Source organism: Mauremys reevesii, linkage group 2 (assembly GCF_016161935.1).
Source record: "Mauremys reevesii isolate NIE-2019 linkage group 2, ASM1616193v1, whole genome shotgun sequence".
Classification (NCBI taxonomy): domain Eukaryota; kingdom Metazoa; phylum Chordata; order Testudines; family Geoemydidae; genus Mauremys; species Mauremys reevesii.
The window spans coordinates 252,873,293-252,899,875 of NC_052624.1; the positions used below are offsets into that span (position 1 = coordinate 252,873,293).

The following is a 26,583-nucleotide window of genomic DNA, read 5'->3' on the forward strand; positions in this document are numbered from 1 at the left end:
TCATTCATTGTGAATAGAGCCCTTAGAAATGGCAAAATATTTAAAGACCCCATGTAGCTAAATACCATACAGCAGAACCCAAAACTACAAAAGGAACATAATTTTAAACAGTTCACTACTTGGAAATCAACGAGAATGAAGTAATATGCATATATGTTTGTTTTTTTAATGAAATAACTTTTGCTATACATTGAAGTTATTACAGTGTATCCTTTCATTTTTCTGCCTCACTACAATTTACAAAATGGAATACAAATTATTATGTTGTAATAGTCAATAAAACCATCACAATTGAGGGGTTGAAGAGTAAAATGCATATTGGGAGGAGGAATAGTGTGCTAAATTGTTAAAGAAATTAACTGACTAATGCATATTTTCTCGTTACAGATAAAGCTGTGGTATGACAAGGTTGGTCATCAGTTGATAGTCACAATATTGGGAGCAAAGGATCTTCCTTCAAGGGAAGATGGGAGGCCAAGGAATCCTTATGTTAAAATTTACTTTCTTCCAGACAGAAGGTAGGGTCAAGGGAAAAGTAAGGGATATGTTAGTAGAAGTTAAAATAGATATTCAGATGGCATGCAGAGTTGAAAAGAGATTGCTAGCTAATACTGGTCATACATGAGATCTTATAGAATAGTCTTAAAGAATGGAATTTAGTGATTGAACATGTATAACAGTGAAGAACAGGTTTTACATTTCTTTGAATACTATTTTCTGTTGATAAAATAATCTAACAGAAGTTAATTTGATTAACTATTGGGTGGAAAACTAAAGATAAATCTGTCTGCATTGCATGAGGAGCTGTTGTTTGCAAATTCTGTTGTTAATATTTTAAGGCCATATTATCTGGTAGGTTATTCTTGTGTAGAAGACAGGAAATTCCACAGATATAGATTCATTGAATTTCTGACTGATAATTTCTTCAAGACATTCATTTTCCCCCCATCCCCGTCCCCGCATCCAAAAACCATGAGTCTCAAATTGTGATACTGACAAGTTAATGCTGATGAGGACCCAAACCTGTGACATACTGAGAACCCTCAGCTCTAACTGTAGGCCCTTCTCACTACACAGTATTGATATTAATTTACACCAGTAATCCCCATGGCATTTAGGAGAAGATGATGGTGTGAGGGGGCCTTTACCGCCCCTGCCCCCTTTTATCTCAGTGCTTGATTCTGTGAATGTAGTTGTTTCCATTGGGTCAGAAGGAAGAGGAACAGTTAGAGGAGTCCCTCTGATTGGAACTGCTCATCTGTGTTTCCTCTGCTCTTGTTGGCAGAGGGGAACATTTGGCTTTATTTTGTGGTATGTTGTGAAATATAGCAGAGGTTTGCTGTAAATTATGGAATCAGTATATGAAAAACTGATGGATGGAGCGATAGAATAATATGCATCTTTAAAATAAGTATTTTTACTGCATTTGTTTGTTATACTGTACATAAATGTTTCCCAGCCTGGAGATTCTGCCTTCCTATCCATCTCTCCTCAGCCCTGTCTGGGGCAGAGCCAGTTAACCTTAAATATTTAATTAGAAAGAATTGTCTAATCATGAACGGTGCTAAGTACCTTCAGTTTCCATTGATTTCAATAGGAATTGAGGGTCCTCAACTCCTTGCAAGATTGCCCTTTTCATCTTCACCATATTCAATATGGTAAAGTAACCTGAAATAGGATAAAATGGTGAAGTTAGCCGAAGAAGAATGGTTTATCCATTTTATGTCAACTTGGATACTGTGATATCTTTTATGCATTGCTGTATTTCAAAAGCTTTTTTACAAAAAGGTCCCGGTTAGGCCTCTTTACCTTAAAAGTTTTTAAACCATTGGCCTAATAAAATATACTGGTCTAGATCCTCAGCTCATGCAAATTGGCATAGTATCACTGAAGACAATGGAGTATGCAAAGATCTGCGCAAGCTGAGGTTCAGATTCATTGTTTTATTATATTTATCTTGTCCACTTTTTTGAAGATCAATATTCCCACCAATAATTTCTTTTTTCATAGGGTTAGATAATTAGAGCTTTTATCGTGCAATGAGATATGGGCAGAAAGACCCCTGTACCCTAGGTTGGAAATGGATGGTCAGGTGATGAAAAGAAGAAAAAAAATCCCCAAATATAATATAAAATAAATAGAAATATATTATTAAAATAAAATAATGTATAAAATACCAATAACGATATATTTTGGAATTTTACTATGATTTGGTAATGTTTTACAAGAAATACTTTGTGTTATTCTTTTTATTTTCTTTTATGTGAGGAGTATAGAATTTTTCCTTTAATTATTCCTGGTATTTCCTCTCATATATAAAAGAAACAGCAGTTTGTCTTATTGAATTAGTTTTCTTCTGACAGCCAAACTGCTTTTTCTCTCTGAAGAATAAATCTAGTAGGCTAAAATAAATCTCCTGTGCATGGAAAAGTAACCTGCTAGAGGAAAAGTGCAGTTAAACAACTCAAGCATTTAATTAGGTGAGCATGTGAAGCTCCGACTAAACAAATTTCAGTGGAAAAACATGTCCAATGTAACTTAGTTCTCTATGGTGAACAAATCTTGAGTGTTGAAATATGCAATTAAAATTCTTTTTTTTACCAATATGGATAAAATTCAATTACATAGTTAACATGTTGTTCCAACATCTATCTACCAGGAGTTTACAAATAACACAATTGTTATCCATATAATTAGTATGTTATACTTAGAGTGTTTGCAAATGTGCCAGTATCTTCATTATATTGTTAAAAATATATAAATTAGTACCAGGGCCGGCTCCAGGGTTTTTGCCGCCCCAAGCAGGAAAAAAAAAGAAGCCGCGATTGTGATCTGCAGCTCTACTGCTGCCGCTTCAGTCTTCGGTGGCAATTTAGCGGTTGGTCCTTCGCTCTGAGAGGGACCGAGGGACCCGCCGCTGAATTGCCGCTGAAAAGCCCAACGTGCCGCCATTCTCCATTGGCCACCCCAAGCACCTGCTTGCTGGGCTGGTGCCTGGAGCCAGCCCTGATTAGTACAGCAGTTGAATGATGCAAAAAATCCAGCAAGTTTTAAACTAATGAATTTTGTAAACACACTTCATGAATACAAAACTGTAAATTATGACCAGTCCCAGGGCCTAATCTTTTTTTCATCAGAAACTCCTTATTCTGATGTCCTTCTGGTTTATTGTTAGTCTTTCAAACTACACAGAAATTACCACTGGTCTAAGAGATCATGCATTTAACAAAATGCTTAGTACAGTGTAGTAGGTTTTGGAAGTCTTTAATGTTTAAATTGCTCTTTGCAGTGATAAAAACAAAAGAAGAACAAAAACAGTAAAGAAAACATTGGAACCCAAATGGAACCAAACATTCATTTATTCTCCGGTTCATCGGAGAGAATTTCGAGAACGAATGTTGGAGATTACTCTTTGGGACCAAGCACGAGTTCGTGAGGAAGAAAGTGAATTTTTAGGAGAGGTATTTGGAACTGTTTTGACTCTTCATAATCAATCAGTATTTTGGGGACTCTGTCAATAGTACATGGATGAGTGATGATTTCCTTGGCTCTTGTGAATAAAATATTTTTATCTGATGTAAAAAAAAAAAGCTGACACTTTTGCACGTATTTGACTGCTTAAGAGTAACTCTTCCTAAACGTTACCTGAAATTTATGATGTAATGTTGGTATCAGATACATTCTTTAATTGTTCTGTTTTAATAACAGCATGCATATAGTTTCAAAAAGTCATAGTATTTGAGGATTGTTGATAATGGTCCAAATTTGTCCCTGGCATAACTTTACTGAAGATGTTGAAATATGATTGTTTATTAATTTGTCCCAAGATGTTTAGATGCTGTTCAGATTGTCATTAAGTTGCTAAGGTTGCTATTAAAGCTAGAAGTGTTTGTCTTATTCGGTGTCAAGATTTGTTACAAGTACTATATTCATAAGTGTCGTGATGGCTCATTTTTGAGTGAATGCAAGAACTCTTTAATTTCAAATGTGTATGTTAACATTAAAAGAATGAATAGAATAAAATGTATAGAAATACCTATTTTAAAATAGTGTTCCACTGTAGCACCTGTGGTTGTTTCTTTTGTAGATTCTTATTGAGCTAGAGACAGCACTATTAGATGATGAACCTCACTGGTACAAACTTCAGACACATGATGTTTCCTCATTGCCACTTCCCCATCCCTCGCCATATTTGCCACGCAGACAGCTACATGGTGAAAGCCCTACACGGAGGTTACAAAGTAGGTTATTAAGATTACTAATGCCATGTGTATCTCATGTAAATTAGTGTGTACAGTATGTTACATTCTAAGCTAAAGCTTTGTAAAAGCAGAAGTTGAGATTGTGTGTTTGTTTTTCATTGCCATTAATCAGTGCCTTTTGATTGCCAATGAGCATCTGAAGTACTAACGCCGCATAGTGAATGACAATGCATTCTTTCTTAAAATATATGAGCCAAATCCTCAGCTGAAGGAAATTAATTTAATCAATGAAATTATGCCACTTTTCACCAGCTGAGGACCTTGTAATCTGCTTGTACACCCAAAGTGAAAGCACAGTAACTTTGTCTTCTAAACTTTTTTTAAAAAATGAAGCACAATGACTTGTATGTAACTTTGCATGTATTGAATTTAATACAATTGTTTATTACTGCCTTTTGATACTATCACTACAGTAAAAAGAGCATGTTCAACATTTTGTTAAATTCTGACAATTCTGAATTGTCAGACCATTTGCCATGCAAAAGTTTTTGTTTGATTTTGCAAGTAAAAGTGTGCTTCATAACTCTATTTTGCATAGTACAATATTAGAGGTCAGTGGTAGGTTGAAGTAAATAGCAGAAGTGTTAACAAAAGAACTTACGCTGAGTTGGTAGAGGAAAATGTAATTGGGTACTTAAGGCAGAAAATAAGTGGTATGACCAAATCTTGTTTAATCACCTTCTTTCTTTTTACCATTTAAATTATTTTACTGAGTCAAGTATCAGAGGGGTAGCCATGTTAGTCTGGATCTGTAAAAAGCGACACAGAGTCCAGTGGCACCTTATAGACTAACAGAAGTATTGGAGCATAAGCTTTCATGGGTGAATACCCACTTCATCAGACATATGTGGTCACTACATGTGTCTGACGAAGTGGATATTCATCCACGAAAGCTTATGCTCCAATACTTCCGTTAGTCTATAAGGTGTCACAGGACTCGTTGTCGCTTTTTATTGAGTCAGTGTTTCAAAGTTGTGCTTTGTGATTTACCCTTACATAATTTCTGTAGGCATTGTAAAATATCCTTTGTAAGTCCTATAGATATTTTTGTAAAAAAAATTGTAAATCAATTTATAAGATTTTTTTTGTTCACGTTCTCTCTCTCTCAATCTCTCCCTCCATGCACATATTTGCGTACCTTGAAAAGATAATTATTTTTTAAATTTTGTTTTTGACAGTGGAGCCCAAACAACGTTCAGTATATTATAAACGCCACATGGATTGTCCAGTAACTAAGCTCATAAACATAAGTATTTGTAATAGTTGTCTACTTTGAGTTGTGCAGCTGATTATAAGAGGGATTGGAATGCTCCATATCATAATATTCTGAAATTGATAAACTACTGCATCAAGTTGTGATACATAACTTTCTACCAGTGAGATTATCATTATACTTAGTCAGATTTTCTTTTTTTGACTGACAGGTGAGGCTCTCCTTTTCAATCCAGTATCCTTCTCAGTAGCTATGTTGTTGTTTTTGACAAATTCTTATGGTTTTTAACTATTTTGTTCCTTCTTCATTTCCTGCAGTTAATTTTTCTGTAAATTAAAAAAAAATTAAACTCAACTTTTTTGGTGTGCTAGAGTAGCTTTCTGTTTGGCATTTAGTTCATTTTTTCCCTAGCTTTCAGAAAAAAATTAAACCCTGAGTAGCAAGCCCATTTATTTTTAGCATTTGACATATGTACATTCAAATGTTGGCCATTGTGGATAACCATAACAGCTAATTGCTTTGTTTTGGGGATGTAACCATGCCTCCGTGGGTCACAACTGAGAATACCAAATTCAGGACAAACTGCTGAGAAATAGGGCAGATACACCCCAAAATTCAGGGCTGCCCGGGGGGGGAGGGGCAAGTGGGCCAATTTGCCCCAGACACCAGGCCCCACAGGGACCCCACGAGCTGCTCCGGGTTTTCAGCGGCACTTCTGCGGCGGGCCCTTTGCTTGCACCGGGTCTTCGGCAGCGCGTCCTTCAGTTCAGCGGAAGACTCGGAGCAAGTGAAGGACCCACCGCTGAAGTGCTGCCGATGCCTCGGAGTGCCGCCCAGTGAGTGCAAGTGCCGCAGGTGGCAGGAAAAAAAAAGCCATGATCGGCGGCACTTAGGCTGCTCTACCACCACCGCTTCATTCTTCGGCAGCAATTTGGCGACGGGTCCTTCCCTCCGAGAGGGACCCGCCGCTGAATTACCGCCAAAGGCTTGCCCCTGCTCCAGGCCCCCTGAATCCTCTGGGCGGCCCTGCCAAAATTGGCTGTTATTCTCCCTTAAGATATACCAAACCAGCAACAAAAGTAAACTTCTGTTTCACCACACTGGTTAACAAGATGTCAGAACAGCAGTTTCCTTAGACATTCCAGTCCTTGTATCACCACCAAAAACACTAGACTTCAAGATAAGTGGTTCTTTACAACCAATTTCATCAAATGAAAGGTTCTTCTTATCCCAAAGGATCAGCCACACGCTCAGGTCAATATATAACTCAGATCTTACCTAATAATCACGCTGTTGCCAATCTGTTATTATCTAAAATCTAAAGCTTTATTTATAAAAAGAAAGAAAGATGAGAGTTAAAATTGGTTAAAAGAATCAAATACATTCAATAATTGCAAAGTTTTGGTTCAGGCTTGTAGCAGTGATGGAATAAACTGCTGGCTTAAATCAAGTCTCTGTTTGCTTCCAAATCATTGGAAGGACCTCAGTCCCTTGGTTAGAATGCTCCCATTAGTATAAGTCCATAGTCCAGAGTTTTGAGCAGGAAAGAGGCAAAATGAAGATGTTTCCAGGACCTTTTATAGCTTCTGCCATGTTGAGGGAAATCCATTGTTTCAAACAAAGCCCTCAACACAGCTAGTGGAAAATAACAGGTAAGAGGTGGAGTTTGGAGTCACATGGTCAACTCACATGTCTATGCATGATTTTGCTTAGTCATATCAGGAAAGTCCATTAAGTGTAAATAGGTGTCTCCCATGGTACATTGTGAGTTAAGTGTTCCTCGATGAGCCACTTAATTTGAATATTTCCTTCAAGATATGCAGGCTAAATACCTTGTGGACATTACCCGAGGAGCAAACATTTGAAATCCAGGCATAGAGCCAATATTTATAACTTCAAATACAAAAATGATACATGCATACAAATAGCATAATCATATTCAGCAAATCATAGCCTTTCCATGGACACCTAACTTGACAACCTTTGTACAAGATTTGTTAAAAGTATATAACAGCGGTAGCAACAATGATCTACATGGTCATTTTTAATCAGATGATATCACGGGGAAGCTCATAATGATACTAGATTCAAGATGTGAGCAAATATATTGCCTTATACCTTCAGATCTAAGGGGTATATTCTGTATTCCTGGCCTCACCGGAACAATCTTGTAAGCCTGTATGAAAGCAAGTATGGAAAGCCTTATCAAAGGTTTCATGGTGTCAAATGTTTGCTCTGGTTGGAGGTCAGGACTTAGTGCAGAAATCCTTCTCCATTTCAATGTAGCTTTGACCCAGAGAAGTAGTTTAAAGCCAAAGAAGAAGTTTAAAGTGCTCATTATAATTGCTGGAACCTTCATACAGTTCTCTTTATGACACAAGGCTGTCTAAATTTCAGTAATAACATGTGTGTCCAAATTGAGATGAGAAGCCCACTCAGAAGAATTTCAGAATCATGATCCTTCTCGTAGTCCAAACTTCTCCTCACTGTCCTAGACTGTATGTACTTCAAGATTTTGAAAACTGGTGTCCCATAAATTAGTCCCAATTTAAATTGACATAGTTTTGCAAGCACAGAAATACAGAACAATGACTTTTGGAACTGAAATTCTCCAGATTTGGGACTGGGAAAATGTCCAAACTGAAATTTAGTATTCACTAGAAATTCTTATAGGAAAAGGACTATGTGATAACTAATACCATTGAGCAGTATTAAATCTCATGAGTTATCCCTGCATCAGGAATTGGAAAATTATATATTTCTTGAACTGGAGTATGCCTGAATTAAACTTATTTGCCACATCTCCAAGTTTAAAATTATCAGTATCAGTTTCTTGCAGAAGAAAGTGGGAGAGCCATGAGAGTGCTTAGGGAACAGACTTGCATATCCCTCTGACTTCACCAAGAAGAGAGTGTTTATATTCTACTAATAGCACCATAATGGTGAAGAAATAAATGGTTCCTGTTCTTTTTGTTGGAGGTTTCAACAGATGATTCAGCTAAACTGAAGGCCTTACCATGTCTTTTGACTTATGAAGGTCTTACTGAATGCTATGATAAAAAGTCTTCTGTATAATGGAATATGAATGCAGTTCTCAGATTATGGAACTTAATTTTGAGCAAAGAGATACTTGTAAAATCAAGTTTCTTAGACAGAAAATGTTATGTCTGGTGTCAGTGAATTCAACCTATAGGGCAACTGAGTTCCGAGCTTTAGTGACTATGATTTTATGAAGAGACAGTGATGTTGTGTTAGATATGCAGATACCTTCCAAGCTGGTCTCAGAGTTCCACCACAATCAGTCATTCTGTTTATATTTTTTCTATTTCCTAAGCTCTGTCCTGGTGTACTTCTACATGTGCAGACTTTTAAAAGTCCCCAGTGTTTGTTTTGGAGCAGACAAAATCGCTTAGAAAGTCAGTCCAGCTATCTTCTTTCATTTGGCACTTATTGCTTCAACTGTGTATTGCATAGTGAATCTTGCTTTCAACTACTGGGCTTACAAAAACTGTCTCCAGGTTGAGACAAAAGTTGTTCAACCCTCCCACTTTCTATTTGTATTTTGGAATGACACTAAGTACATTATTGTTAGTTTGTAAAATAAGAGCGGTCTTAGTTCATGTATACAAAAGTTGTTGCTGTTAGAATATCTTACTCCTCATTTTAAAAATATAGGTATTTTTACTGTATTAGAGGTACTGTAACTCTCTCAAAAAAGATTTTGAATTACAAGGATATTTGTTTTTCTTTTCATATGCAGACATATCTGGGCTTTATAGTCTCCAAATTAGTGTAGCTCTACCTTTAAAGGAAAGAAAATTACTTAATTTTTGTTCTTTGAAGGTAATATAAAAGAATCGCCTACACCCACCCACTTTCTTTTCTTGCTAGAGTCGGGGATATGGTATTTTACTTGTGGCACTTCCAATTCTCTTTTTAGCTTCAGTGAATTTTAGTGATCTTGAAAACTGCCAGATTGACAGAAGAATGAAGAATGCATTTCTGTATTTATGCACAGCCAGTGGTGTAGAGCAAGCTTTCCACAGTACCCCATATGCTGGTTTGCAGTGGCCAACTCTAGCAGAGAGTAGTTCAGTTTCCATACCCATTTATTCCTCGATTATTTCTGAATAGACAGATTTTGTGATACAGACATGTCCACTAAGAATTAGTCTATCATTGATTTTCACTTATGTCACTGAACATACAACAGATGGTAACAAGTTTCAGTCATCTCCAGGGGGAGGAGATGGAGCAGGGGCAGGCTCGGTCATTTGCTGCTGCTGGCGCCAAGCCTCCCGCTAACTTCCCAGGCTGCCCTAGACCCCGCCTCCTCCTGAAGCACGAGTACCCCTGAAGTGTTGTTGCCCCATTCCGTCCTATGGACGGGAGGCTCTGGGTCTGGGGCAGCCTGGAGGGTTAGCAGGGGGCCTGGCACTGGCAGCAGTGAGCAACTCAGACCCAGCCTGCCCCTGCTCCACCCCCTCCCTTCCCCCATTCCACCCCTTCCCTTGAGTGACGCCGGGAGCTGGCAGGATGGAGTGGGGCCGGGTCACTTGCTGCTGTTGGCACCAGGCCCTCCACTACCCGCCCCCCAGGCCACCCTCGATCCTGCATCCCCCTGAAGCGCGGGGCCCGCTGTGGTTACCCTGGTCCGTCCTATGGATGGGACGTCTCCCTTCTGGGCACCACCAAAAATTATATAAACCTGGTGCCCATGAATAGTCCATCTCACTGATCATAAGTGGATTTTAGGGCTAAATTTTTACTACAGGCTCAACCCAGCTTCCAATTATGCACCCTAAATCAGCTGTGCATAAAAAAATCCAGGCAATTCTATAGTGTAACTGGGGAGTTATTTGCATTATTTTCCTTCTGACAACTGATTGTAGGCACAAAATAATAGGTAATTAAAAAAATATTGGCATTTACCCCCTGTAGTTGATCATTATACTGTGGTATTTGTGACATTTCTCATACAGGATGTAGAAAATAACATAAATTCCATGGAAAAGTTAATAATTAAAGTAAGGTAAAGTAAATATTGTGGTATGGTATCACATTTATGCAATACAGCAGTTCAGACCAATGAGACTGAGACAACCAGTAGTTCTACAATTTAAACTCAAGAGGTTGAGAGGCAAGTCTTCTGTATTGTGGGCCTGCAAATCTGGAAGGTTTTTCCTCTCTGTGTTTCCCAGGGTACATATGTAGTATTCTTCACATTGAAAAGCAAGATATATTTGTTTCACATTTTACAATTATTTGCAGTTGTAGGTATGAGGAGTGGACAGTGTTTTATATTTGAGTCATGTGAGCTGATATTGAGTAGTGGGTGAAGGTGTAAGATTATTGAATATTTTGAGGCACTAATTCTGTACTAATTCTGCTTTGTTTATAGAGACATATACCCTTTGTTTATTAAAACGTGTTTCAGATATTTTTTAAATAATTGAATTATTGTTTATTTTTACTTAGTGTTAAAAAACCAACAGATTCAATTCTTACAGCTTTAGAACCACACTCTTCCCTGAATTATTGATCTGTTAACCACAGAGTGTGGGTTGACAACATTGATAATGGTGAGATGCCAAAAAAGAAAAATATGTACAAAACAGAATTTTTCAGTCCCTCTGGAACACACCTTCTCTAGCACTTTCACAGCAGTGGAAACCTGCAGACATAAAGATACGTAATATGGCTGAGATCCTGAAGGAGAAAAGTTTTAGATTCTGAGCACTTTCACTAAGGGGAAAAATGAATTCATGTCAAACTGTGATCTTCAAAGAAAAACTTAGCAGTTTTCAGAAATAACAGCATTTGGAATTAACTGTGAGAACCAACAAATAATGGACAAACTGCATTATCCTGAAAAGATGAAAGTGAATGTAACTGCCAAAACAATTAAAAAGCAGTATCTAGAAAGTCAAATTAGAGTCCTTAAAATATCTGAAAATAAGAAAATTCCTAACTGGTTTTATTACATGAAGAATCTTATATTGTTTGTTCTTAGAATTAATGTCAGTGTGGACCTCATTTACCAACCTATATAATTCCAAAGTGAGATACTGAAAAGAACTCTGGTAAGAGAGAAATTGTGGTCGTCAGCATTTCGGGACAAAGACTGAATGCAGCATATGCAACAAAAGAAATCTCCATATAGTATAGGAAAACAAAACATTTCTTTCCCAAATTTAGCCTGATTAATTTGGATGAGAAGAAAAAAATTGGTATCCCTAAAAAAAGGATACGAGGGTATACATTCTGCAGTACTCTTCATGGCTAAGTGTTGTACAGTTTACCAGGAGGCAGGTTATCTTTTCTGGAGCTAAGCTTCAAATTTTAAATTACTAGAAACCTTCAGGTCCAACCAGAAACATGGGGAATTTAACAAACTAGAAGACTCCGTTCACAGGTAACTAATCTAAAGAAGTTTCCTCTGTTAATTAATTTCACTGACTGGATTGGAGATCTTGGATTCAGTTCTTTGGAGTGTAGAGGCAATGCTTTCTCTCTATCTTCAGCAAAGTGGGGATGAATGGAATTTTATAATGAAGATTCAAGCCATCCCTCCTATTGCGCCGTAATGTTGAAGTTTGCAAATCAGTAGTGTTGCAACTTGTGAAAAACAGGAGACTTGATTGTTATTGCTGAAATTTGAAAAGTTTAATAATAACTGAGATAAGTATTGCAACAAGTTTGCGATTTTACCCTGTGAAAACAGGGCTATTGTACATGTAGGCCCTGATCCTGCAATGAGATCCATGCTGGCAGAAACCCCATTGACTTCACTGGGATTCTGCACAGGCAGATGTCTGCTCACGTACATCTCACTGCTGGATCAGGACCTTACATATCATCTTTCCTGTACTGTGAATATGGAAAGCCAATAAAATAATTTTAAATCAATGCCACCACCATCAAATTTAAGTAGAGGTAATTATAACCATTCTATCTCACCAGTCAGTAGCCATGGGACACTTAATGGAGAGGCATATGACTTTTTAATATTATAATATGGAGCATTTTACGTGCATTTTACATGCAGTAGCACAGACCCACAAGTGGAGAATATATTACAGATATTTAACTCTAGTGAGCAAGAACAACTTTTTTCTTTCATGCTTTTTACATAATTTCCCCCTTTCTTTTGTGGAACACAGGCCTTGGGCATGTTATCTTGGTTTGCATGTATGAATGTTTTGTTCATAGGATATTAATATCAATACCAGTATTATATTCTTATTATACATGGATGAGTTATTAAATCCTTTAACCAAAAGGTATTTAACATGATACAGGGGTGTTTGAGAGCCTTTAAACTACCAATATTTTTCCTTCTGAAAGGACAACTGTTTAGGCTATGAATTTTCTACTGTTTTGGATAATTAAAAAGAGGCTACAGTGAAGTGTGATTGAACCACAAAAACATTTGAAGGCCCAGCAAAAATTTCCAAAAGCAGTGAAAGGGAATTAGGGTATTTTTATAGTTCTCTAGGTCTGGCTACTTTATATAATCAAGTTCGTAAACTATTCTCCTCCCATAGTAATTTCATTCTGATTCAAGAGGGCCAAAAATGGAAATCACAAGAGAAAAAAAAATGTTTTCATAGCAAATTAAACCATTTGGAGGCAAACTTTACTTTGCTAAACACCATATAAATAGCAGATTAAGTTGTCTTTTAAAAAAGGTTTAAAAGTTTCTGGTTCCAGAAGGGGGCATTCTGTTCAGACTCTTGATATAATGATTATGCATAATAAACTATCATATATAATTTTATAATAATTTCTGGAAAAATGTTTAAAAGTTTAATTATTCTAATGTTACAGTTTCTATCTTGTAACCATGTAAAGGCAAAGGCGGCTGCTCAATAGTCATAGGCTGCAATATTGCAATGATCTCCACATGGGCATAGGCCTGTGCCTTCCAGGAGATCTGCCTCTGTACAGCTCTTTGCAGAACTAAAGCCTTAGAAAGTCCATTCCTCTGTAATTACATCAAGGAACTGTGGTCCAGATTCACAAAAGTATTTAGGTGCCTAATTCTCTGCTGAAGGAATCAGCGAATACAGTGATTATAGGTCCCTGGAAACTATATTGTCTAGAAGAAAGAGAAGAGGGCTCTTTTAATTGCCACAAGAGAATGCTGCTGATAATATTCTGCTGGAGATGCCTTCAATTCGAAAGCACTGCACAATCACTTAAGGATAGTAATTTATTGTTTTATTATATTAAAATTCACATCACTGAATATTATTTGAACGACTGGTTGCCATTAAAAGTAAACATTTATTCACAGTTATAGTTCAGAATAGGCAACAACTGGAGTATCTTTGCCAACATTGTTCAGTTACTGGGAATAAAAGTTGACTTTCTATTGGTGACCAAAGTATCATTGTTGTGGTTTAATTTCAGCTAATTACTGTGGTTTTCCTCTTTTATATTTAATTTACTTTGAAGTAAATACCTTTATGGAAATCTTTAAGCATTAATATGGCCAGCCATAACTCCTCCACTCTAAATAGAAAAGTGATTGCAAATTCACAGGTTCTAAGCATCCCTGTTACATGTATAGATTTCATGTATTTTTTCATGACATCACTTCATTTTAATATTTGTTTTGCAGATAAAGGCTTATATTCATATAATTCAGGTAAATTTTCAGCATGCCTGAAGTGTTTATTGCTTGCATATATATGCACAGTTTAAGTTGACATTTTATTGATGTGCTTATGCTACGTACTGTGCATATTTTAAATTGCTAAAGAGTTCCTTGGCTTTCCTGTGTGCTTTTCAGTCATGTCCTTTGTACTGGCTTTATTTTTTCAACATCTTAGTATTGGGAACACCTTGCTGAAATTCCAGTGACTTTGAAAGTATAATATTTGTTTTGCCTGTTTCTATTTGAGGGGAGATAGAGATTTGATAGATAAGTTGTAGTATGCTTTACTAATTATACTGAGGAAATATTAAGTTATTTTGGTCAGAGATTTATTAAAATTGAAAACTTGTACTGAAGCTGCTTTGTAAACTGTTTTAAATAGTTAAAGAATGCAGAAATGTGGTAAGTAAGATACTGTTAATATCAGCATAAGTGTCTTTGTATATAGTTATATTATACCGTCCCAGTTGCAAATCATTTTGCTATATCTGAGAGAGAAAAGTGATGCTCTTAGCTTTCCTTAATTAAATATGAATAACCCAATAATGTAAAGCCTTCCGAATACAAACTTTAATTCTATCACACATTTCATGTGGGACTTTTCCAGGTCAAACAGTTTTAATTACATGAACCTCACTTAGATTTGGTTCACCTAATTATATTTTAATTATGTTTAATAAATGTAATACTAAGAAATTAAAGCTAATACTATGCCCACAAAAATCTCTTCAGCCACTGATACTCAGGGCCTGAATGAAACTGAGAGAGCGAGCTGCATGGTAGTCAGTTGTAGCTTCCTAAGTCTAAGGCTGTTTCTGTTTCAAGCGTGGCATAAATTAGAATAATTTAGGGGCTGCACTAAACTAGACCAAGGGGCTTGTAGCAGGGTGAGGACTCACTGCTGTGGCACCTACTGCTGGTCGTCCAGGGAATTAGCTCACCATCCTCTGGAGCGCCCTCTGCAGGCCAGTGTCTCGCCTTGCCGCTGGCCCTCGTGTCCCTCTCAGACCCCGGTGCCCCTCTACATCAGGGTTTCTGCCCCTTCAGTACCTGCAGTCTCTCAGGGTCTCCCCTCCCCGGGGAACCCCCAACCCCCTATCCCCACCTTGCCTCAGTCTTTGGCTACTGCCAGTCACCATCTAGCCCCCGCTCACTGGGGTGGACTGCAGTATAATTGCCACTCACCATCGGCAAATGGGTTTGGAACGGCTGCCTCCGCCTACCCTTGGGATGCCCCTCTGCAACCCCAGTACTCTTCTTGGCCTTTAGGCAGGCCTGAAGTCTGGGGGTTTTCCAGGGTGGAGCTCTCCAGCTGCTCTGACCTTTCCCCAGCCCTGCTCCAGTCTAGGTGCCCTGCTCAGCTCCCAGCAGCCAGGCCCGTCCCTCTCAACATCCAGAGAGAGACTCTCTAGCTCCAGCCTAGCAGCCCCTTTATAGGGCCAGCTGCGGCCTGATTGGGGTGTGGCCCAGCTGCGGCTGCTTCCCCAGTCAGCCCAGGCTTACTGGTTCCCCACCACAGCGCTCTCACAGGGCTTTTTTAAGCCCTTCTGGGCAGAAGTGGGGTTACTGCCCCGCTACAGGACTACATTCACTTCTCCTCATCATCATCACGTGTAAGACTGCCTATAGGGGCCCAATCTGGTAGGCAAACTCTGAGTCCACTTACCAGATCATGCTCCGCAGGCAAGTTAGGCAGAGGGACACGTCTTCCCCTGGTTCTTGCATTGCTCTGGGGCTTACATGTTGGGATACCTGGTGTGGAGCTGCTCTGCACATGATCAGAGACAGAAACATAGATGCCTTGGGAACTTTATTGCAAACATTTAGGTGCCAAGCAAGCTTAGGCACCTCCAGGGTTTTGTGGAAGCCAAGGAGGCGGGGGAGGTCTGGTGATTCCCAGTGGGACCTGAATCTTGGATTTAGGTGCCTAAGTCCTTTTGTGAATCCAGCCCCACCAAAAGGCCATCTACCATCTTGAGATAGCTCTAACCACTGGACAATATGTTATTCTGATGTCTGTCTTAGGCTGTCCTGTTGAATGTGTTCCACTTTGTATATGTAATTAAATATACACTGGGCCTGAGACAGTGAGAAATGAGTCCATAGTCCAGTGGTTAAGGCACTCACCTGAGAGGTGGTAAACCTGGGAGATGTCTGAGCTACCTTGCATGTAAAAGCAATATCTCCCTGGGATATTGATGACAGAACTATGCACAGGTCTCTACATCACTGTCTAATATCTGGTCCAATGTGGAAAGTAGTTTCAGGAGGTCTTCCAGAATTCTCTGCCTGCTAAAGCTGTCTGTCTTCAAAACATTTATAAATACGGAGTGTTTCATTCATGATTTGGAAGAGGCTGGATAGCCATTTGTCTTGGATGGTTTAGACATAACAAACCCTGCATGTTGGCATTGGGAAGAGGGGTGGGGGTGGAGAGGTTAGACTAGATGACCCTTGTGATCCCTTCTAACCCTGTGATTCTATGTAAAATGGCATGCACTATGTGCCAGGGGGACACATCCTCTTCATTGGATCCCCAATCTGGCTATACGCCCCTGATTCTATTACAATAGGGTTCTTCCTACTATGGAAGAGGGGGCTAGGATCCACTCTAAGAGATATGTAAATAATCTCCATTCCCCTGAGTAGTGATTCTTCTGAGTCTCTGTGTCCCTTTCCTACCCATCAGAAACCTTGGACACATGACAAGGACTGGTGGCAAGTAGGTTAAGTCTCATAGCTAGTGACCTATTAGATGATTGCAAACAGCCTGAGCTGACACACAGTTGTGAGCATGTAATCATTTGTTAATATGTATTACTACAGAATGCTAAAAAATACAGATTGCTTTGTCCTCATTTCAAAAAGTACATTCTCTTTTATGAATGCGTTAGTATCACCCACATGTTAGTATACAGATTTTAACACTCCAATATCAGCAGTAAAACTGGTTGGGCAGAGCATGCACCCCTCCTGTACTTACAAGATGCCAAAGAAGAAAGAGATAAGTGTGTGTAAGTAAAATTAAGCCAAACAGGGGCTAACACATTTATTTGTCATACATGACCTACATTTTAGGTCTAATTATGAATTTAGAATCTGCTTTTGCCAACTAAGCTCTAGCTATTTTAACAAGTGTTGTGCTTGCTGTGGTAACATTAAAATACCTCTTTTCCTCTGAATTTTCACAGCTATAATTTGTCTTGCAGGATGCAAACTATGCATATGAACCTACTAAGCCCTAATAATGATTATCATTACCTTTTAGAAAATGTAGCATTCATTTAACATAATAGCTATAGTTCATCTTCCAAGTGTTTATATATGAGTTTAGCCATATTGCAAACAAGCACAAACATATGCAAACATAGCATAACTTCAGTCATTTGCAGCTGGATTTCATTCTTTCACTTTTGAACTATTATTTATCGATTTAGAGGAAAATAGTTAATGTGCCACTAATTAATAACCATTACAATAATGTACATATCTTTCTGTTCCAAGGATCCTGTACTGATTCTCCTTGTATTTATCTATGTATTTTTGCCAAGTTGTGTAGTCTGAAATACATTTCATTTGGTTATTATTATCACCTGAGCAGCTCAGACTTACAGTAATAACACTGATATGTTTGTGACAATTATTTTTCTGCAGGGTCCAAAAGAATCAGTGATAGTGAAGTCTCTGACTATGACTGTGATGATGGAATTGGTGTAGTTTCAGGTATGAATTTCTAAATACATTCTTCTAGTTTCAGTAAAGAGCTTTTTTATTTATCATGTACTAATTTAATATTGCTTTTCTCCTGGTAAAAAATAAATCAGCACAAATACCCAGGATGCTGTGAGCTAGCTTTTCTTAACGCATTAACTACAAAGATGACTTGTAAAGGGGAAAAGCAATGACCCCTTTTCCTTTTTGGCTTCTTTATAATGTATTTTGTCCAGAAAAATGAAAAAAGAGTTTTATTTTGTTGTGTTTTCTTTTTAACTCAGAATTCAGGTCTTATGTTATCTGGAAGACTCTATGGTGAAATAGTGAGAACACTGGAGTCAAGGACTCAGAAAGCTGAGCATTTGAGAGGGGAAGGGAATTTTAGCCATATATTTTAAAAAGTCTATTTGTTTTGTTAACAGATATTTAATTTCAGTGCTTCATGAGTATTTAAGACAAGAAATGTTATTGGCAAAGATCCCACACCCCGCCTCTTCTAATAAGATGCAAAGCGCTCGCAATAAACAACTCTGAGTTCTACAAGACATCCATCAGTAAAACCAGAAGAGACTACATTTTGCATTTCTGGATATTTCTAAGTTAATAAATAGAAAAAAATAACAATTGTTTTTATCAAGAAAAAATAACAGTAATAAAACCCATACACTATCCTTTTGGGTCTTTAAACATTCCACAGAGAAAAGAAAAGGGACATCCTGTGACAGGAAGAAGTCCTTATGCCAGTCATGTTTAACTCTTTCTTTTACAAGAGGCACCATTCTGGACTGGGGTGTGCTTCGTAGTTGTCTGGATTGTTAGCTCAGTCCACAACATTTCTAGTTTTTTTCACACCCAGTTCTCCCTTTTTCTGGCAGCCCACCTTTGGCCCCATATCTATCACTACCTTATGGTTGTAGGCCTTGTCTACAGTGGAGAAAGGAATTATGTTAGAAACCATTATTAACTAACACATCTAACTAACAGAATGTAAAACACAACTTAGTACCTAGTGTACTAATGTGTTCACTAATTATGAGTAACTTGAGGATCCGCACTACCATAACCAGAGAATACATTTTAAAACTTGCCCTTGTCAACACTAGTTGCTACACATCATATTAGTTAACACATTTCTAACATGATGCATCTTCCTGGTCTAGACAAGCCCTAAGAGGGAATTCTGCTGCATAGTAGACACAACCAGCTAGCAGTTGTGCCTTTGAAGAAGCATATTTGATGGTTTGATGGATTGCAGCTGAGATATGGTTCCATATGGCTGGCTGCTTTTGTAACTTTTGTCTCCCGGCTCCAATTCTGTCTCCTCAGAGGGGATTTCATTCTGGTTTCTTTGCCTCCATGGTCAGGCATCAAACAGACAGCCCAACCTCCATAGCAAGCACCAGGCCTGAGCCAAGGTTCCTGGGACAAGGTTCACAAAACTGTGTACAAGGAGGTGATCTGAAAATGCTTGGTGTCATCCCAGTTTAATTACACCATAATTCATTTAAATTCAGCTTTCCAGGATGCAGCCAGTCATTGTCCCCCACCGCCCCCATAAGGCTCTGTATGCTTGAGAGTACAGGAAGGATAGTTGTAGGGTACTCCTCCTCACCCTGCAAGGTGTTCTTTAGGAGTTCTTTCACCCTTCTCCTTGCCTGGCACCATTTTCAGTGGCCAAAGAGGGCATAGGTTTCCTCTGCCCTAAGCATGTTTCCCAGACCACAAGGAAACTATGGAGCAATCCTGGGAGAATCATGACTTGAAGCTAGCTTTTCTTGATTCCTCCTTGGGCCTGGTGACTTTTTCCTCTCTTATGCTTACCAATAATCTTATGGGCAGAAGAATTTTATGAAAAGCAAAATTCCAAGCTGAACAGTGCCCTATAGCCAGCTCCTTATAGGAGAGAAGCTATTTAGGGAAGAGCAAACCCTGTAGACTGTCCAGGGTGAGAAAAATTCTGTTCTAGAATGACCAAAATATCATATTCCTCCTTCTAGCATAAAGAACACTCAAGTTGCTGTTAGTTTCCCTTCAAGTCTCACTAAAGACCAAGGTTCCAAATATCTCACCATGAAATAGTTCTCAGTGTAAGCAGTCAGAATGAGCTCTACCCTCACATCTGGTGGTGAGTTGTGGAAAAGGATTTCAGGGGCTGATTTTATTTGCATGATGGAACTGCTTGCCCAAATGGTCACTTTGGCTGCTGTGGGATCCCCAGTCTCTTTGTTATTGGGGCAGGAGTAATAAGGTGTTGTTATCCTGGTTATGTGAATCAAGGACAGTAGAACTATACTTGGCATTTTATGATGGAGGGACTTGCCCTCAACTAAGTAGCACTCACTAGGCAAGGGACATGGGTTCCAAAGCCCAGTGAACTGAGAGAGGCTGGAGGCAGGTATGTGTACCTGGTAGTGTGGGCCCCTAAACACCACTTTGACCCCTCCTCTCTCCACTGTGTAATAACAGAGTTAATTTTGAATCCATTCAGAGTCTTATTACATGCTGCAGCGCTGAAATCACTGATATCTAGGTCTAAGCATTAGACCTACTTTGGGCTAGTGGTTCTGAGTGCACCAGCTCTGGGGCTCCCCTACTAACTGAGAGCTGAAATCACTAAAGAGCTGATGTTACTAAGAGCTGAAATCACTGAGAGCTGTGTTAAGAGTGTGTTGGAGGTGTGGGGGGAGGTAAACTCTGCAAATGAACTTCTGAACTCTGGTGCTGCACTGACCAAGGACAGAAACTGTGGGTGGGGTGACTGTTGGGTTGCTGGACTTAAGACCCTGAGGGGAAAAGGACACTGCCAAACTAACTTGGGGGTGGGTCTTCTGCTCATGGTTTGTGTTATGAATCCTGTTTGTGGTGGGTCCCCAGCATAATGCCGCATTGTTTCCCTCCTTTATTAAAAGGCTTTTGCTACACTGAGACTCTGTGCTTGCGAGAGGGGAAGTATTGCCTCTTAGAGGTACCCAGGGGAGCGGTATGTAATTGTCCCAGTTCTCTGGGTGGGGGCTTGATCCAGTTTTGCATTGTGTTATTGAAACGTAACTCCTAAATACTGAACACAGCCCTTGTTGCTGCCAACTCTGACGCGCAGAAGGGTTACATCACGAACAAATCAAAATTGCAAGAGTTTGCAAACCAAGCCATGGAGAGCTTTGGATCCCAGGGCTCTGAAACGTCCTCTTTTCCTTTCAAGAAAAGTTTTCCACTTCCCTTCTTCAGACAGCACTTGGTACAGATCTCAGAAGACCATTAGGTTCATTTGGTGAGTTCTTTAGATTAGTTTGTGGATTTAGTGAATATCCAGGTCTCTGTCTGGCCCTCTCATCTCTCTAGCTAGAAAACAGTGAGGAGAGGATGTTTCTGGCATATTCAAGCCATAAAAGATTTTTCTACTGCCTTGGTTGCATTGTAATTGGGGCTGGTTGTGTGGGTGAGAAAGGTATAATGTTCCTGTGGCCTTGAAAAATCTATTTAATTGCCTCTCTTTTTCAGTACTACTGTCACGCTGTACTTTTTTAAAAATGTATTCCTTGTTGCCTTGTCTCATCATCCACATACATCTCTCATTTAAATTTCTTATCCTCAGTTTGCAAACTCATCACAGTGTCATCTTTATTTAAATATTTGCCTTCATTTCATCAAGTGTTACCTCTCAATTTTTTCTTTTTTTCCTCCTTATCCCAATGTTTTCATTTTGTGTTCTTGGTTTTTATTTAACAGCAGGTTTTATTTAGCATGACAGCTCACTTTGCTCTTTGTTCCTTCTGTCATATAAATACTATATTACCTCAAATAAGTTTGCTAACATCTGTCAAGTATTTGTCTTGACCCTTTCCATGGCCATTCTTGCTTATTTAAAGTATTGCACATGCAACCTAAACCCCCCAGAAACCTTTAGGCTTTGACTCATCATGTTTCGGTACTTATGCTTAAGAAATAGTTACACTTGTCTGTCCTCCATATGGATGATTTTTCTTGGCCTACTGTACAATCCAATTTCCATTTGGCAAGACATTCTTCCACCTTTTAAGGACAAGAGCCTCCTATGGGTTGCTCTATATTTCATTTTTATTCAGATTTCATATGTGAACATGAGAAAATGCATGAGGCACCTTGTTGAGTCCATTATGCGTCTACTTATTTTCTACCAAATGACAGTTGGTCTTTATCTACTGTTGTTACTCCTTATATCATTTTAGATGCACTTCTTTAGCCATACCCACCTCTTAATATTTGTGTACCCTGTTACTGGTCTCATAAAATCATGGCACCTTGTGAGTTACTTCTATCAGTCTGGCTAAACTGCTTGTGACTAGAAATCAGATATTGGCATGGGACGCTCTTAAAGCAATTTTTAGTGCACATATGTAAACAAAATTATATCCATTCATATGTGCTTGAAAATGAAATGGCAGGAACCTTACAAATGATAATTCCTTGAAGTGCCTTTTTAACGCCTTTTTCAATATGTTCACAAATGCTGATTATGCCTCTCCCTATGGTAGTTTGAGCCACATATTTAATTACACACTCTGTAAAGAAATGACTCTTAAACTCCCTTTATATCTGATCCTTTCTTAGTTTCCTGCCCTCTCTAGCTTTTGAGCATTATGAACTTCAAAGATATCTGGTGAGAGCTGTTTACAAAGGTGTCTCTTTTGTTGCTTTGCACTTGTAGTCATATTTAGACAAATAAGTATTCTTCAGTTTATTAAGGAAAGTGTTGTTTTATCCTGTACCTCGACAAGGCAAGCATACCTTTCATAACAATAAAAAAAAATAGTTATAAATCAGACTAGGAAAAATTACTGCACTTCAGAAATCTTTTTCAAATTACTTTTTCTGCCTATTTATCTATTCTGGGCTACCTTTCCCAGAGAGGGCTACAGCAATTAAAATAACAAATGTTGTTATAGTGCTTTTTGATAAATTTTCCCCTTCATATGCAATACATACAATATAGAGTTCATGCTTGGGAAACTAGAAATACTGGGCCAGATTCTCTGCTGCATCCAGTCTCTGCTGGGTGCAGTGTGGGAGTAGTTACCGAGAAGGCACTTGCAACTCCCTGATTTTCAGATTAGCTGTACATTGGCCCCGGTGTAGTTCAGAGCAGTCCTAAACTACACCAATTGATATTGGCCCTCAAGGAGCTGACTGGCATCAGACAATAGCTAGCGCATAGGAACATCTTGCCAGGCCCCTCCTGTCTCTAGAAAAATTCCTATGCAAGGCAGAGATGGCAGAGAGGGTAGTAAAGGAGCCCTCTGTGCCTAATGTACATCAGCTGAAGTCTCTTCAATGGCAGGAAATTCTTGAGCTGAGGAGATTTGTCTTGTTTCTGGCTCTTTTGTGACATCAGAGTGCGGCAAAGAAGCCAGATTGCAAAAGGGAATCTGGACCATTTATGTGTGTTTCTCTCTCCACATCTGTATAATGTTTTTATTGGATAATATCAATATAATGCCTTTTAAATTGTGTTCTTCCTAAAAGAATATGAGAGTGCTTTATAATAAGATACTATTTAAATTATCCTAATATGAAAACTGATTGAATGAAAAGCTAATACATTTTTCTTTAGCCCTATTTTAAATGCCAAATCTGACTGGCATTGCAATTAGAAATATTAAGTAAGTTCAAAAAATTGTGGCACATGGTTGCTAAAGAGCATCCCCCCCATGGTATTTTACAGTAGGTTATATTTTGGATTAGGTAAATAACCTGCTTATGGAGGTCAGAATCAAGAAACAGGGACAAAAGATGTATAATGGCTCTCAGCTATTAAGTGGCTTATAAATGTTTTAAACTCTATAATCAATACTACAGAATTTTATGGGGTACAAGTGAAAGACAAGGTACATTTTGAACATCTGTGTTCTGGACACTTTATATTCAGGAATTCCTGCAAGTAAAGGATTGCGTTAGTCCAGTGTTGAGAAGACAGCAGCATTTATCAGTGACTGCCCTAAGCATTTCTCACGGTGTAAAAGATAATGAGATGCTTGAGGAGCAAAATGAGAATACAAATGAGGTATTACTCAGCAGGTGTTCAGAACCATCTAGATTAGAAAAAGTAAGAACATGTAAAGCTCTTCTCTAGCTCACAAAACTACTCTGTTTCCAAAAGAAACGAAAACCACTTTTTTCTCTTTTCCTCACTTTTTGAAACACCTATGTTGTCCTTTTGTTCAAAAAAATGGCTTTCTTTCTTTTTGACATTGCAACTGTTGGGATTTTGTGGTTCCCGGTAATAACCAAATGAATCAGATGCCGGGCAGAATCAAGGGTCTTCAATACTTCATTCAATTCAATTCAACAAGACTTTATTCAATGTGCACAAAGGGAGAGCCCCGGTACAAAAATCAGCCAGACTCCCTTCAACAAGGAGCCCCTCCCGTTGCTATTTTATAGCACATGGCAGTTACATAACAAGTTACATAACATAAACATCTAGCCAATCATACTTAACTTTCCATATATGGATTTGTTCATCACATGCTTATACTTCTCCACTCCACTCACCCCCGTCCCCTTGGCCTTTTCTAGAATGTTCCTAGGGTGGTGAGCCACAGCATGCTTCTTTATGCATAGGTACCTTCTAAATCAAACATTTTGTTTAAAATGAACCCAAGCATACCCTTCACATCCTTCTCTGTAATTGAAGCTAAAGGCTGATTTTCTAGTAGCGTCTGATTTTCAGTAGTTATCTTAGACATTTTAAATTGCTCACAATGAGGTCTGAATTTTCATATGTGGGTTCTGTAGGGAAATTACTTTGCAGATGTAAAACACTAGAGTACTTTGGTCCATGCTTGAAACCAAGTGGAGTTTGAAAGTTATTTTAAAGCAAAATATAAATGTACAGAATGGGTGCACTCAGAAAGCCCAATAATTACCAAGACAAACATTCGCCTAATTCCTAAAGTCTATGTCCATAATCTAATACTGTTCTATGTGAATTCTTGGCTGGTCTCGACGGAGGTAACTCACCTCTGTGTAAAGGGCCAGTCCAAGGCCTATATCCCACTTAACCAACCAAAATACTTCTGAAGTGAAACGTAAATGGTGCAGAGGTCATATGCTGGCCTTTTATACTGGTGTGAGTTTCATTTTATATTCTTCATATGAAACAAGGGTGACTTTTAAATGTCTTTCATTCATAACTCTAAAAATGCAGTTATTAACACAGTATATGTTGGTGTAATGAGTAATATTTATTTAATTATTACTCAACAGTTATTGGATACACAGTTCATATTTATTGCTTAGAAATACTTGTTTAGTTCTTATCAGTTACTGAATAAATCTTATCAGCATATTTTAACATCACATAATTCATGGGTATATAATTATGCTAAGCTTTTGATTCAAAATGTGCTTTATGTTTTCCATAAGAGGACCACCTTTTTTTATGTGTTTGCCTCTGTGAAGCAAAAGGCTTAGAGAGTCCAGAAAGAGAAATTATTTAAGTATCAATATACTAAAGTCTTTATAACTTACAAGTCCCATAAAAATTGTTTTAGAAATTGGTCTATGGCCAGAGTAACTATAATCAATACCTTTTCTTGTCTCTAAGTTAGAAATAACTGGTTTTCCAAATTCATGTGTCTAACTATTATTGAGAGAGGCAGAAACCATTTAACTAACTTTCTTTGTGATGTTTCAGCAAGCTTAAATTGTCATCCACAAACTGTTAGCTAATCTTCTTGGCTAATGAAGCTGCAATGCTTCTTCAAGAGAGTTCTTGCTTCTTTCTTGAATAGTTTGTCCTTGATGGGTTCTCCCTGGAGACTGGTTACCTCAACAAGCAGTTCCCCAGAAAAAAATAATTTCAGGTTGTCTTGGCTGCAGATTCTGCAGCCAGAGTTCTTTCTATCCCTGCTCCTCTCGTGATTGTCATTTTCATGCCAAACCACTAACATTTTGGGGCCTTCTTTTTTAATGCTTTTTTGTTGTTGTTTTTCATTGATTTTACCTGCTTTAGATGGTATTATCTTGAAGACATTAGCTCAATAATCTTATTTACATTATTTCTGATTCATATATGTTGATAAGGCTTGAACACCAACGATACTTCCCTTCTTAATGTTAAAACAATCCAAAGGTGCTTTACAATCCTATCATCATCCATAGATGTCACTGCTGTAGCTTTTTAGCATTCTTTATTGTAAAACTTACATAATTCCAATTTTTATAAACATTCACACTTTTTTCATCAATGTTTAGGGTATGTATTCTAAGATCTCTGCCAGCTGTATTCATCTCTTTATTCAAGAAAAAAGAACAGGAGTACTTGTGGCACCTTAGAGACTAACAAATTTATTTGAGCATAAGCTTTAGTGGGCTACAGCCCACTTCTTCGGATGCACAGAATGGAACATATAGTGAGGAGATGCTCTCTCTATGTGTATATATATATCTCCTCACTTTATGTTCCATTCCATGCATCCAAAGAAGTGGGCTGTAGCCCACGAAAGCTTATGCTTAAATCAATTTGTTAGTCTCTAAGGTGCCACAAGTACTCCTGTTCTTTTTGCGGATACAGACTAACACGGCTGCTACTCTGAAACCTGTCTTTATTCAAGGGAGCTTTAATTGTGTTTGCTTGTTTTCAAGTCTGCACAGCAGTTTTTTTCAAAAAAGAATTTCTCTTACTTCAAACCTCAAGTAATATCTTTAACTTGAATATATTAAGGTATTGTATATCTTAAAACAACCTTTAATTT

The 26,583-nt window shown here is 38.3% G+C and overlaps 1 protein-coding gene across 10 annotated transcripts in view; it reads left to right on the forward strand.

Annotated features, from left to right (window-relative positions):
* RIMS2 (regulating synaptic membrane exocytosis 2) overlaps positions 1 to 26,583 on the forward strand; it is a 787,778-nt gene that overhangs the window by 483,496 nt on the left and 277,699 nt on the right. For 8 of the 10 annotated variants that reach the window (XM_039525808.1, XM_039525806.1, XM_039525807.1 and 5 more), the window contains 4 exons: positions 388 to 518; positions 3,290 to 3,461; positions 4,088 to 4,241; positions 17,792 to 17,860. In XM_039525808.1, coding sequence (XP_039381742.1) covers positions 388 to 518; positions 3,290 to 3,461; positions 4,088 to 4,241; positions 17,792 to 17,860 — 526 coding nt within the window. Of the gene's footprint in view, positions 1 to 387; positions 519 to 3,289; positions 3,462 to 4,087; positions 4,242 to 14,101; positions 14,129 to 17,791; positions 17,861 to 26,583 lie in introns of all 10 variants that reach the window. The other 2 variants (XM_039525805.1, XM_039525817.1) reach the window with 1 other exon arrangement.